At 43.9% G+C, this 13608-nt stretch overlaps 1 protein-coding gene across 1 annotated transcript; it reads right to left on the bottom strand.

Annotated features, from left to right (window-relative positions):
• Positions 1 to 4426: 4426 nt before the first annotated feature.
• On the bottom strand, positions 4427 to 10302 carry tspy (testis specific protein Y-linked). The gene is made up of 8 exons (XM_017409782.3): positions 8966 to 10302; positions 8787 to 8864; positions 8579 to 8690; positions 7988 to 8142; positions 6962 to 7038; positions 6670 to 6869; positions 6471 to 6536; positions 4427 to 6331 (listed from the first exon to the last, which is right to left on the bottom strand). Exons 1-8 carry the CDS (start codon positions 9872 to 9874, stop codon positions 6279 to 6281), a joined length of 1650 nt encoding a protein of 549 aa, XP_017265271.1. The 5' UTR covers positions 9875 to 10302; the 3' UTR covers positions 4427 to 6278.
• Positions 10303 to 13608: the final 3306 nt, after the last annotated feature.

Below are 13608 nucleotides of genomic sequence, written 5' to 3'. Positions count from 1 at the left end.
AGTGGGGTTTAGAGATGTTTTGATAAACAGACAGACAGAGTTGAAGGAAAAGGCTTTAAAACCAAACCTGGCTCGGCGCACATGCTGGGGATGACTCTCAGCTACTACCACTCCAAAGTCTATCCCAGTAGCTGTCAAACTGACTGAGTTAAAGCTGTTTTTTAAAATGTGTGTTGCTAAGGGGGACAGACCACCGTTTTTACTGTGTTTAATGATCAGCCTACAGGTTAAAAAATACATTTAAAAAAGAAATCCAAGCATCGAAAATGTAAGAACGATAACAGGTGCCGCGTGCCTCCCGTGAACTTCACACATCGCTGATTATCAAAGGAGACAACTATGGAAAAACATTTCTGACACGAGGGGCGCCGACGTGGCAGGCATTCCAGTCCCAGCCTGCTCACCTCGCGCTGAATCCTAAGTGAGGGGACTGCAGGCTCCGGCGCTCGTCCCCGTCCAGGAACTGCGAGCCGTCTCCTGCAGCCCGTCCAACACGCCACGTGTCCACGGGGCCCAGCCAGCAACCATCTGCCTCCCGACACAAGACTGGCACTTTCCCTCCGCGGTAGAATTCAGCTGGGAGAGGGAACAGCTGTTCAAGATGTTCTACTCGCTAAATAATAAGGCTGTGTGTGTGTGTGTGTGTGTGAGGGGGAAGACAGGATACTGTACATAAAAGGAAAGGACGAAATGTGTCCTCGCAGGTAAATCTGTCAGCAGTCCTGGTAACAGCAGGTTAATGGTTAAGAGTTGTGGTGCAATAAGAGTCCAAAGTGGTGTTTGTTTTCAGAACCTAAGCCTGCAGCTCCGTCTTAACCCCTGTGACCCTCGGCCTTACAGAAAACAGGAGTCTCCCTCCGTTGGGCGGGAAACTTCGTGCACCGGCATACATGTAAGCATGCACACGTGCTCGCCGTGCCGCTTGAATCTAAAACGAATCCTCTTATCTCTCCTCGCGCCTTTGCACTCCTTGCACTCGTCCTCGAGACACCAGACTCCAGGTGAATTTCAATGTCAGAGATGCTAAGGTAAGGCAGGCGCCGCAATCTGTTCATTCTGTCAAATGCTCAATGTGTGTGTGTCTACAGTATGTGCAGTGATGGCTGGGGGTGGGCAGGAAGGGTAGGTGGGGGCAGGCCTATTCATCTGTCTGGTGTGATCATGGCTCTCTCCTGTTACTGGGCCCAGGCGTGAGCGTGCTCTCTGTGATCTCCCAGATAAGAGTCATCCATCTGCCGTGCGGATCTGTCAGGGCCCGGGCAGCTCCTCTTATCGCCGCACTCATCCGTTTCGCTCAGTCCCTGCTCGCTCCGTCCTCGCCTCCCCATCTCCAGCTCGCGCTCCGAGCAGGCGATCATCCGCAGACGTGGTGCTCGGCCTCTGCAAACGCTCCGTGCGTGCATGAAGGGAACGCAAGCCTTTACAGGCAGGACAAAAGCATGTGCAAACACACACACACACTGGGGTAGTTGGTATTCAGGGGCCCCACCTCAGCCTCTCAGATTATCTACAATAGATGGGCCTCGGAGAGCAGGGGAGAATACCCTCCTCGTCATCAATCTTACAGATGAAGAACTAGCCGAGATGTTGTCTTTTCATTTTTCATTCTGCTACAAACGGCTCCGAGAGTTAACAACAAAAAAAAAAAAACAGGAACATGAAGCAGCACGACATGAAGATTTGTGTACAGTAACAACAGCAGCTTAGCGTAGACTGGAGAACCCATTTAGGGTTTGCTGCCACCCCCTGCACACAAAGCTTTACAACTAAACCCCCCCTCCCCTCCTCTCCCTCTGCAAAACCACAAAACAGCCTGAAGATGGTTTTACAGCCCGGGCAATCTGTACTTAGTTTGTCACAATGAATATTGTAGGAAGCCACCCCATTATTAATTCATAGCTGAGAAAACACGCCGAGCTCTGAAGCGGTCTGAATGGGAGTAGGAGACAAACGCCGTGTTTAACACTGGATCACTGTGTGGGGGGGTGAATGGCTTTCGTCATCAGTATTAATAGTAAAGGCCCATCCTGGACTGCATACCCTGGCTGCTGGCTGGGCCTACAACAGGACAGGTTTTGGCTAGTGGAATATTTATAGCTGTGCATTAAAAGCAGAATCAAGGGTTTAGGTGTACCATTGCAACAGAGCTCCTGTTCCTTTGTCTGGGCCTGTCGAAAAATGTCTTCTCCAGAGGGGGGGCTGCTAGCGTTTGCACTGAACGCGATGTCACACTTCTGCTTTCATATCAAACGTGAAAATCATTAAAGCAGCAGCTGCATCTCCTGGTCTTTCTTTTTTTTTTTTCCTTTTGAAAATGCGCCTGATATCTGGAAAGATCTCAGAAGTCAGCCATGTGTTGAAGAGCAGCCGGCTTTTGGGTTTTAGACTAGATGTAGGTGTGTCTCCTCTGTTCACACCTGAAAGCCTGAACACTGGTTTCTGTCTGCCATGACAAACTGTGTTTATTATAACCAAAGTTCCAGCTGATGTCAGGCCGCAGATATGAAGAATGCGCTCCACAACACTGCCATCATGTGGTTCATCGGTACAAAAACACCTAACTCGGCTCCTACAACCAGCTTCTGTTTCTGCAAATACAGTAGTATAGGCTACTGGTTCTCAAAGCTGGGGTCGGCACCCCCTTGTGGGTCATGAATCACCAAGTGAGGGTCCTCAGATAATCTCCAGAAATCAAATTTTAAAATGATTGCTATTAACATATTTTTCAGCAGGGACTGCATTGAGTTATTCGGCTTCTACTCTTCCTGGAGGACACTCATCAAACCCTCATAGCCCTTTCTTGTTGGAGTGTTTTGTGTTGGAATAAAAACGGGCCTTCCCCAACGTGTTGACACACAGTTGGAAGTATAACATTGACCAAAATGTCTTGATAAGCTGAAGCTTTAAGATTGCCCATCACTGATATAAGAAGCCAAGCTTGGTCTTTCCAAAGGGGCATTAGCCCAGGGCCCCAAGTCTTAGACGGCCCACAAATACTGTTATTGTTCTAAACAAACCGGTTGTGTTGCAAATAAATGACTTATTTTCCCTATTTAAAAAGAAGTGCAAGCCTGCGTCACTGGAAAGAGCTTCTTCAGCTGTTTGGGTCCTCCGTCTATCAGCGACTGCTGAACTGTTATTGGTCAACGCTTACTGTTTGAGGGAAGGTTTTTACTGAGGAGTAATGGTTGATATTGGAAAACATGACAGCAGAGCAAAGACAAAAGGAAAAGAAGAGAAAGATCAGAAAATAGAGCTTGAAAACACCTGAAGTGATTGATTTTAAACCAGTCAGCACCGGGATCATCGGTTCAGAATCGCTGATTTATACGAGAGCGTATCAACCCCATCACAGCCTGAAAATGAGTCGGCGCTCGGCAGAACAGTTTACAGTACATTTTACAGAGCTACCAGCTGTCACCGTCCTTACAGGCAGCGTTCCCTACAGTCCTGATCGTGTGTACCGTGATGATAAAAGACCCCAGAGCTGCCATGACAGGAGAACTGAAAGCTTTGAAACGCACTGGCAACCAACAGAAAATCACCACATTCAGCCTGAATTTGGGTAATAAATCCTAAAACAGCTTCTGTAACGGTCCGTTTACCGGTTCTCCACCAAGGTTATGTCTGTCTGCCTGTCTGTGCACAAGGTTACTCAAAAAGTCATGAACGGATTTTCATGAAATGTTCAGGAAACATCTAACATGGTACAAGGGAACAAGGGATTAAACTTTGGTGCTGATCCGGTCACAGGTCATCCTGTGCTCTGACTCTGGCCCAGAGTGACACAGGAACCTAGGACACCTCAAGGATGATGCCCACTGATTTCAAGGTCACAGGGTCAAAGGTCGAGGTCGCAGGTGATTCCTTTGCTCCCTCCGCCAAGGAGGTTTTGTTTTCGGTCGCGTTTCTTTGTTCTGTTAGTGAGATTACACAAAAACTAATGAGTAGATTTGGATGAAATTTTCAGGAAATGTTGGGGTTGTCATTAAACGTTGATGGTGGTCCGGATCACACTATTTTTTTTACTGAAGCTATGGTCTTGGCGGAGGTTTGCTCTCCAAGTGCTTCTAGCCAGTTATGTGTCAGCTGTGCTCAGAAATGAGCTGTAGTTTCTGAAAATGTGACGCTTTCATAACTTTAGACGGTAGGCCTAAAATCCAAACTTTAGATGTTACATTAAAGCTCAGTCTGTGTAGTAAGCAGCTCTGCTTCTTAGTGTTTGGAAATATTGAATCGATCTCTCTCACATGGTCGGTAGGGCCCCAAAAGAAGCTCCAGCCCAGGGGCCCACACCCCCTTAAAGCCGGCCCTGTAAGGAGCCCCGACCAAAACCCTGACTTCAACATGAACATTACATACTTCTGGCCATACAGCACGTTTCCGTGGTGCTGCACAGCTACACATCACACAGACAGCGACATCATTCAGTTTTCTCTTTTATTAAGTCGGATCCAAAAGGTGAACATTTATCGTTTAAGCAAACCAAATCAGCCAAAAATAACAAATAATAAGAAAAAAAAAAAGTAATCTTAACTACACCATTCTAGAAAAACCACAGCACGGAAAATGTAACTCTCTGATTAGGTCTACAAAAAAGAATAAAAGGAGGAAAAAAAAAAAACCCCACAAAGGTTTGTTGACAAATTTAACAACAGATTAATCAAGTACTGCTTTATTAAAAAGACACCGCTGACGTATTTACAGTTTCGCTGCCAAGAGAAGCAAATATAAAGTCTGTTACAGTGCATCCTATTACGTTGTCGTGAACATGTAAGCGCTTTTACTCTCCTGCCTTACAATTTGTGCTAACAGGCATGCCCCAATGAGAAATGTGTAAAAAAAAAATTGAAAAATACTAATGTTTTCGGGACTCGGCTCTTAAAGACGATATGTGAAAATAAACGTGGGGTGTTTGTGTGTGATGCAGATCCAACTTAAATTAAAACTGAAAGAAAAAAAAAACGTTTCAACTCTACTTACTGTCAAAAGGTGTGTTACACAAATCCAGGCTTTCACGGAAACATTAATCAAACTACACCATGGATATAAAACATGGGAGGTGGCTTAAAGGGGGGGTAGGGAGGATGGCGTGTAACATGACGGCACGTGGAGAAATAAACACGGGCAGTTTATTAAAATAATTATCGTTTCTATTTACTACAGTAGAGTACACATTTCTTTATACACAACCGACAGTAAAGAGTGTGTAAATGTTTGAAAATTCATTCGCTTTTTTTTTTTGTTTTGTTTTTCTCGTTTTTGTTTTTAATTTATACACAACCACCGCCTCGATCATCCCTGAGAACACATTTTGGTTCAGTACTCAGTGCATCTGAAATGTACGGGTCACGTCAGATTGAACGTGTGACGCGTTTGCTTTGTCACGTGTCAGCTCTTCTAAAAAACAAACAAACAAACAAAACGAAATTAATAATGCCTCGAAGGAGTTCAGTGTTGTTTATGTGAAGAATTTCTAGGTAAAAACGTGTACTGCCATCAAGCCGTGACGCTGGAAAATGTCACGGTGTGCCATCGAGCGCGCTCCGCTGCCGCCTGAAGGAACGCTACCTGCACCCCCGACAAACGTGTGTAGGAAGAAAGAGCGAAACAAGAGCAGAAAGTGAACGAGAGCACACCAGAATACACGGCACTGACTGTAGAAAAGAGAGGGGGAAACATGCTGCCTTGGCTTTATTGTTACAGTGAACCCTGAATTTAAAAGCTTCTCTGTGTGTGTGTGTGTGTTTTTTCAGTATAAAAACAAAGACTGAAATTTTGTGCATAAAAATGACCAACAATCGGGAAGAACGAGTCACTGTTTGCACTGTGTGTCTTTATCGACTGAGCCTCCTCTTCGCCTTTGCAGTCTCTGGTCCCTACGGCGGCCCGCCCGCTTTAATTTAAACACGATTCAGCCACAATATTAAAGCCCACCGGGAGCTGAGGGGAACCCTTCTGTCAGGATGTTCAAATAGGTTGTCGGACATTTTGCAGATCGGACACGCAATAAAAAAATTAAAAAAAAAAAAACTGAATCAACGGCGACTCAAAGGACACGGCAGATTGCTTATGGCGCTGACCCCAAATCTGATCTTGGACTCTAAGTGAGCTGCAGCAACCTGCAGGACTCCAAACGTTTCCAGGGGCCCCATGCTCGTGGTCCAGATGGGTCAGGTGGGTTTTTGTGGCACAAGGAGGACCAAAACCAACACGAGTGAGTGGGTTTAATGTTGTAGCTGACTGGTGTGCAACTTCTCTTCACCTTCACTTTCTCCTTAGGCTTCTTCCTCCTCCTCCTCATCCTCCTCCTGATCGCTGTCATCAGAGCCTGCAGGACAAATATAACGCGATTGTTAAAACAAGAAAAAGCATGAAAAAAAAAAACAAACAACAGATGAACTGCTGCTCTGTCAGCCTCCCCAGCCTTCCACCGATCATCTGTAACAACGATAGATGTGATGTTTTACCGTCAATAACTATTTCTCCGCCACCATCCTCTTCCTCCTCCTCCTCTTCATCATCCTGGCTCTCATCTGAAACAGACGTTTATCCATTCAGTGAGCTCAGCCTCACAGCCATCGAATAAATCCCAACAAACAAACAAACAAAAAAAAAAGGGGGCATAACGTAACAGGAAACAATTTGCAGCTCGTGTTCCGCGCTGACCTGCACCTGCCCCCCTCTCCTCCTCTTCTTCCCCCTCCCCCTCCCCATCCTCCTCCTCCTCCTCCTCTTCCTCCTCATCCTCCTCCCTGCCACGGCCTCGCTCTGCCTCGCCGGTGTCCTCGCTGGGCTCGTCGTCCGAGTCGGAGATCACCACGCAGTCGTCACCGTTCCCGTTGCCGGCGGCTCTGGCCTCGGCGCCACTGGGTGCGGGGAAAGCACAAAAACGGCCGTGTGGTCGGTGAACACCCGTTATTCCCTTCGAACAGAAGAGACGAGGATCCATTCGTCTTACCTGCCGTTTTCTCTTGGTTCCCAGAGAGGAGTGAGGTAGTATCTGAGCGGGTCTCTGTAGAGGTCATCTTTAAGTATCTAAGCAACGGCACAAAACATCACCACGACTCGTTAAAACTCGATTTCTGCCATTTTGTTTCGTTTGTGTTCAAAATAATACACCATTTACCTTCCCGCTAACCAATCTTTTAAAAAAAAAAAAAGCCAAACAGCACGTGCAAAAAATCCCTCATTTGTTTTGGAAAAACTATATGTAAAGTCAGGATAATGTCTGCTTGAGCCAAACACAAAGATTCAAAGAGAGCGACTATTTCCTGCTTTTAATCTGCTTGTTTGTCAATGTCTCATGTTCAACTCTTTGAGCGATATATAAAACACATAAATAAATGAAGGTGATATCTTTACCCGTCACCTGGCCGCCCTGAATACACCGTCATCACGCTGCTGCCACTTACACAGCTTTTATTTCGCTTCATGTCTCAGCTGATGTGTGCCCTATCCAGGCGTAGATGTGCCAAATGTGACAACGTGCTTGTTTGGTTTTTTTAGTATGTGCGGAGAAAAAAAATCTATGTGCACGCTGTCCAGAGATTAAGAACAAAAACAAATTATTGTGTCGATTTAATGTTGTCTAATAAATGTCTGACAAAATAAATGGCACTGAAGAAGAGATGTAAGTTGTCAGGTTTTAGTCTAATCACGATGAATACCTTCAATAAATGGTAAATTTAACGTAATGCACTGGTGGGTGTTTGAATACGACCTGATTGTAAATAAAAAGCTCTGACTGTCGGCAAAAATGCCCCAAACCCACTGCTTCAGAGCTGATAGTTCTGATCCATAAAAAGCCACATTCTTTAGTTATTAGTTGGGAATTTCGACACCAAGTTTGTTCTGGGCAGCGGATTTTTATTTTTATTATTTATTTCACAAATCTGACCACAACGGCACTCTGAAGCAGCGAAGCCTGTGCTGGCGACGAGCGGGCGACACGAGATCCACGCACGGAGGCGAAAGCGGTCCGTACCTGCGCCACGTCGTCCTGCCCCGGGTTGCTGTGGTCGCTGAACCAGCTGAAGAAGGTCTCGTAAACGCCGCGGGAGGACTTCCTGGGCTCGCTGTTGGCCGTCAGGTTGTGCCCGCGATGCCAGAGTATGGGGTTGGAGAAGGACATGGGCGAGCCTGAAAGCACGAGCAGCGGTGATCAGAGAGAGGGTGGGTCAAAACGGAGCCGATGGCATGGTTCTAAAGTGTGGATTTTAGGCCCAACTTCATCACCAGACGTTGTGAAGTCAAGAACGATTAAACCCCAACCAGATAGGTGCAGCATCTAAATAATATCTATTTATACCTAAATTTAAAAGCTGCTAAAACTGCCACAGCGTCCTTTTCTTGTTTACCTGAACTGCTTACGCAATGTAGGTGTAAATTGTCACATTTGTTGAACTTATGTGCCAGTTTTCAACCTGTTTTTTTTTTTACTTAAAGCTACGTTTTGGTGGTAGTTTTTCAATAAATTGTGTCCTTTTTTTGCTGGTCTTTTGGTCTCTAAAAAAAATAAGTGAATAGGCTGCTTTAGAAGAGTTTATTTTAAACAGGAAAGATGCCGAACATTTACCTCCCATTCCGAGGTGCAGCTCCTTCATGATGATGTTGTTCTGGAAATATGGGTTTCGTCTAAAGTGGAAGCGAATCCTGTAGCCCAGCTTGGTGTTTTTAAAAGACTCAACCTGAGAAAGGACATGGGGGGGAAAAAACAATTAAATGCTGCTGCTTGGCATCTACATTAGCCAGACTTGCAGGAAAGGCAGACAACCACGTCGTACCTCAAGATCAGTCATGTAACTGAGAGCGTCTTCATCCGTCTCATCAATGTGAGCCGAGAGGTGAGGGTGGTTTAACAGCTAGGACACGTGAGTTAAGACAAAACCAAAATAAAAGGTGCATTTCAAACACTTCAAGACAACAAGAGAGGCTGTGAGGTTGGTTCTCGTGTTAAGGATACCGCGGTCACCCAAAAGCCGGGAATGGTTTTCGTGATGGAGCTTCTCTGGTCCAGGTGCGGACGCCTCTGGCGGTTGATCTTCTGCTCCAGCCGCTGGTGGAGTCGGGCGCTTTTCTTCTCGAGGGCTTCGAGTCTCATCTGCACTTGCGCCAGCAGGGCCACGGACTGCCTCATCTCCGGGGCCATCTTGACCGACACTATAGCACACTCCCCGTCGTCGTTGTCCTCGTTGTCGGACGGGAACGAGGAGCTCGGCGTGGAGGACGACCCAGACCCGGATTCGTCCCCTTCGTCTGCCTCGGGGACAGCACCTGCAGCCTCCTTGCCTGTGGCCCGTGCAGATGTGGAGCTGTCAGCAGCCGCCGCCTGGGTTTTGGAGCCAGCTTTTGAGGACTGGTGGCCTCCCCGTTGTTTGTACTTGCTCCCATGTTTCGCCTGCTTAGCCTTCTCGGAGGAGCACGGTGTCTCCTGACTGTCTTCTCCGTCTCCTCCGGTGAGGCTGGCAAGAGCTTCAGCAGCTGCTATGGCTGCAGAGTCAGACTGGGGATCTGAGGGACGCTGTTCTGATCCAGCTGTTTCCTCTTTTGAATCAGCAGGTGCACGTGTGTCCGAGGTCTGGACTCTGTTGGCGTCCTTGCTGTCAGCCCTGGAGCTGTTGGCAGGCTGCACACCGCTGATGTCTGAACCCTCGTCTCTCTGCCCAGCGTCTTTAGGCTCCATCTGCGACGCTTCTTTGCTGTCGCTCGCGCTGTTTTTGCAACTTTCCGACGTCGCATCAGTTGCACCGACATCGCCACTTACTTTGGAGGACTTCTGTGGAATCGTGCTACCGCCGTCCTGGTCCGGTGATGGGCACCGCTTCCTCGATGCAGAGTCCGCGGACAGTTTGCAGTCCGTCACTTCACTCATGCTAGCAAGCTAGGTAGCCCAGGCGCTTTTTGGAAACGAGTGCAATCGATTACGCCACAAATCGAGCCGCTCTGATTACCTTTGCGAGTTTAGCACTTGTGCCGCAAACTACATTCTCAGCGAAGCGAGAACGGGAAGCAGCTCTCGTGTTCTCCAGCGGCCTTGCGGAACCTTAAAAAGAATTAGCAAGCTACAGCTAACTTAGTTAGCTTGCTTCACCAAATTCATATATCCTCGCAGTGGCGATAGAACCATATTTCCACGAACATAATCACGGCAAAAAAGACTCGTTTCAGTCATTTAAAGACCCCACCACAATATATCTAAAAGCAACAAACCGCGTTCTTTATATAAGTTTACATTTGCTTTATCCGTTAGCTTACTATCCGTACAACGACGTGAAAGAAAAACAATCCTCTGATTGGCTGCGTCTCGCCGCGCTAAAACGTCTCCACCAATCAGCGGCAAGGGTGTGTTTACACTGTAATCCATCGGAGCAGCAACTTAACTGCGCATCAGGGCCAGTGTGGCAGGCCGCTGTGTCAAATAATTAGATCACACTCCTCTCACTGTAACATCTGTAGTGAAAAATTACATTCTTACCAGTCACGAGACAGATGAAACTACATTTATAAGGGTTACATTTGTTAGGGTAAATAAACATCCCTAAAACGCTTAAACTACTGAACCAGAGACATATTGGAAAGGCCAACCACAGTGCACTCTCTGCAAACAAAGCGAGAATTTGTGCCACCATCTTGGTAGGTGCTGTTTACCTTTTTATGGATGGAATATATATATATATATATATATATATACATACTAAATAATAGTGAAATAGTGTATAGGCTAGACAAATGCTCGGTTAGCCATGTCTAATTAGTGAAGTACATGTTATATGAGGCCATAATATTATGAGGAAAAATATTTTATTATAAGTTTAAGTGAATTTAACTACAGGCACTGATCGTAGAGCTCTGGTTAGACTAAATAGGCATGTGAAGTACTTAATTACTTAAGGAACAGTTAAATACAGGTCCAGCTAAAATTATTAGAGGACTTGAATATTTTATCACAGTAGCAGTAGTTTGCTGGGTCAGCATTTGGTTGCTTGACCAGACTTGGTCAGAGGCTCATTACAGAATACTCTTGACAAAATAGACCCCTGTTTTCACAACATGCATGGTACATGTTTATTTAAGTAAAATGGGGCTTTTTAAATGCGTTTTTGAACTGATTATACAGCATACAGCATGTGTGACGACATGTAAATAGTACAGTGATACATAGCACCTAGCAAGATGGCCGCCACAAACCTCATCAGTGGTTATTCCAGTATATTTCTATTTCAGTGGTTTTGAAATGTGTTTTCTAGACTGGATATGAATAGCAGATAAATGTGATTACATTTTTTCAAGCCAAAAAGAACATTCTTCCATTACAGAAAAAATAATATCTGAAATTAAATTCTTGCCAGGAGAAACTTACATTAAATGTAGTTGTTTGTAGTTGTAGTTTTTACTTCACATGTTAAAATCCCATCTCAAGTTTTTAAAAGATATCTGAAGTTTTGTTTTAGGTGCCAATGCATAACCACTGAAGAAACCTTATTAGGATTTGATAGTTATGGTTCTTTTTTTGGTCACAATTTCTGATGTAACTGAATTCAATTTAATTCAGTTTATTTAAATAGCGTCAAGTCACAACAAAACTCGTCTCAGGGCACTGTACAAAAACATTCACATGGATTCTAAAGAGCCAATTAGTAAAAGTTGGCTTTTTCCACAGCTTTAATGAAAAACAAAACAAAATAAACAAACATATAAAAATACACCCATATGTGTGGCTCACTGGAGATTATTGTTCTATGACTTTTGGTAGCGGTAGTTTACATCAAACAGAGTAGACAAAATCTGCATAACACTGAAAAAATTTCTACAATAACATTTTGGTAAAAGAAGTTAAAAGGTTTAGCCCCTGAGCTTCATAGTTCAGGGATAGTTCACAGTAGAAACATCATTCAAAATATAAACAAGTCATGGATAGTTTGACTTCACATAACCAAACTGGTATTCTGATATCTTAAAGGTTTTTTTTTTTTTAATAAACAACACTTTATGATTTTTGGAGATTTTACCACAGCTTAATGTGGTAATGTCAAATACCAACTTTTGAGCTGAAATACCTTTTTTTTTTTCTTATTCCAACAAACTGTCCCCTTTCTTATACCATTCATACATCATACCAAAGGAATTTCCATTTCCTTTTATTTAGTGTGTCTCTCTGTGCTATAGGACTTATTTTTTGTCAAATCCCCCCAGAATGCCTCCAAACTCTCATTGACTTCTATTGTATTTTCTGTACAGATACTTCTCTTCCAATCTAGAAGTGAAGGGTCATATTTCCTACATAGAACACTGTAGACACATAAAAATATACATGTGACAGCCAGACACTGTTGCCACTTACAGATCAGGGATGATTTCATCACGGTGTATAGTTGTCACACAGTGACTGTTTCAAGCTTTATGTAGGCGATTCCTCCTTCTTATGAAAAGTACTGACAGGGAGTGACATACGCAGGTGTGTGGTTACCATGGTGACCTCAATGAGCCACTGGCAGCAGCTTCAACATTTCTTTTGATCTCAGCTCTCTTTACACTTCTTGTGCAGCAGATGTAGGACATGTTAGCATTTCAGGCAGCTGCTCTGGCGCCCTGCAAAACCTCTTCAGAGATATTCAAATAAGTTAGTTAGTGACGTCTAACATAGCTTTTGCATTAGTCATATTGTGACTAAACGCTAATGGCATTATTATGAGAGACTTTTGAATTCAACATTGTAGCTAATAAAGATATTTAGAATAGTTTTTAATTTAAGACGTTAAAAATGAAGCTATTAACAGTGGGATTATGGACAGCTAAGATAAAAGTTTCACCTGTTTTACTTCAGATATCCACTATGTGCAGTCTGGATAAAAAGAATACCAATGACATGTACAAAATCGGACAAAGCAACTCTAATAACTTTCATTGTCCACAATAGAAACTAAAATGTCTGTTGTTTAAGGTGCTGCCATGTTGTATTGTTGAAACAGAGTCTGTGCACTGGATGTTACACTGTCAGTCATAACATGACACTTTTTAAAACCTCAAATTAAATCACACATTGAAACTAATAATAAAAAAACGTGTGTTTGAGCATACAGCAGCAAAGTAAGAGCTGTGAGAATCAACAAAAAATAAAGCTTGTACAAAAAATATCTGCTGTGTATTTTTGCTTTTTAGTAAGGTAATGTCTCAATTGTTTACATGAAGGGGCAGGCTATATATATATATATATATATATATATATATATATATATATATATATATATATATATATATATATATATATAGCCTGCCACTAGGGGGCGTGCATCATTCGTGGTTTCAACTTCCGGTTCCTGTCTAGTTGTAATGGATGTTAGTACTCATGAATGGGGAAAGGAAGACGTTTGTCCTTTAAAGTAAAAAACTTTTGAATTGTGGACAGGACTAAGGAGAGGATAGATAAAATGTTAATTTAGAATAAGAAGAATTTGTTAGTGGATTTCCGCTTTGAATATATTATATGATAAACCGGTTTGCCATACAGGAGTTATAAATATAGCAACCAAAGCCTGCGATTATTCTTGTGGTCTTTGCAGTGTGAAATAATAGCTAATTTCCACCCGGTTACGTCTGGTCTGCAGA

Source organism: Kryptolebias marmoratus, linkage group LG8 (assembly GCF_001649575.2).
Source record: "Kryptolebias marmoratus isolate JLee-2015 linkage group LG8, ASM164957v2, whole genome shotgun sequence".
NCBI classification, from domain to species: domain Eukaryota; kingdom Metazoa; phylum Chordata; class Actinopteri; order Cyprinodontiformes; family Rivulidae; genus Kryptolebias; species Kryptolebias marmoratus.
This window is presented reverse-complemented; position numbering and strand designations above follow the sequence as displayed.

Coding starts and splice junctions, on each gene's coding strand:
- tspy (XM_017409782.3), bottom strand. CDS start 9,874: ATGAGTGAAGTGACGGACTGCAAACTGTCCGCGGACTCTGCATCGAGG. Junction 6,870..6,961: donor GAACCAAGAGAAAACGGCAG/GTAAGACGAATG, acceptor CCCCGCACCCAG/TGGCGCCGAGGCCAGAGCCG. Junction 6,332..6,470: donor CGGAGAAATAGTTATTGACG/GTAAAACATCAC, acceptor TTTGTCCTGCAG/GCTCTGATGACAGCGATCAG.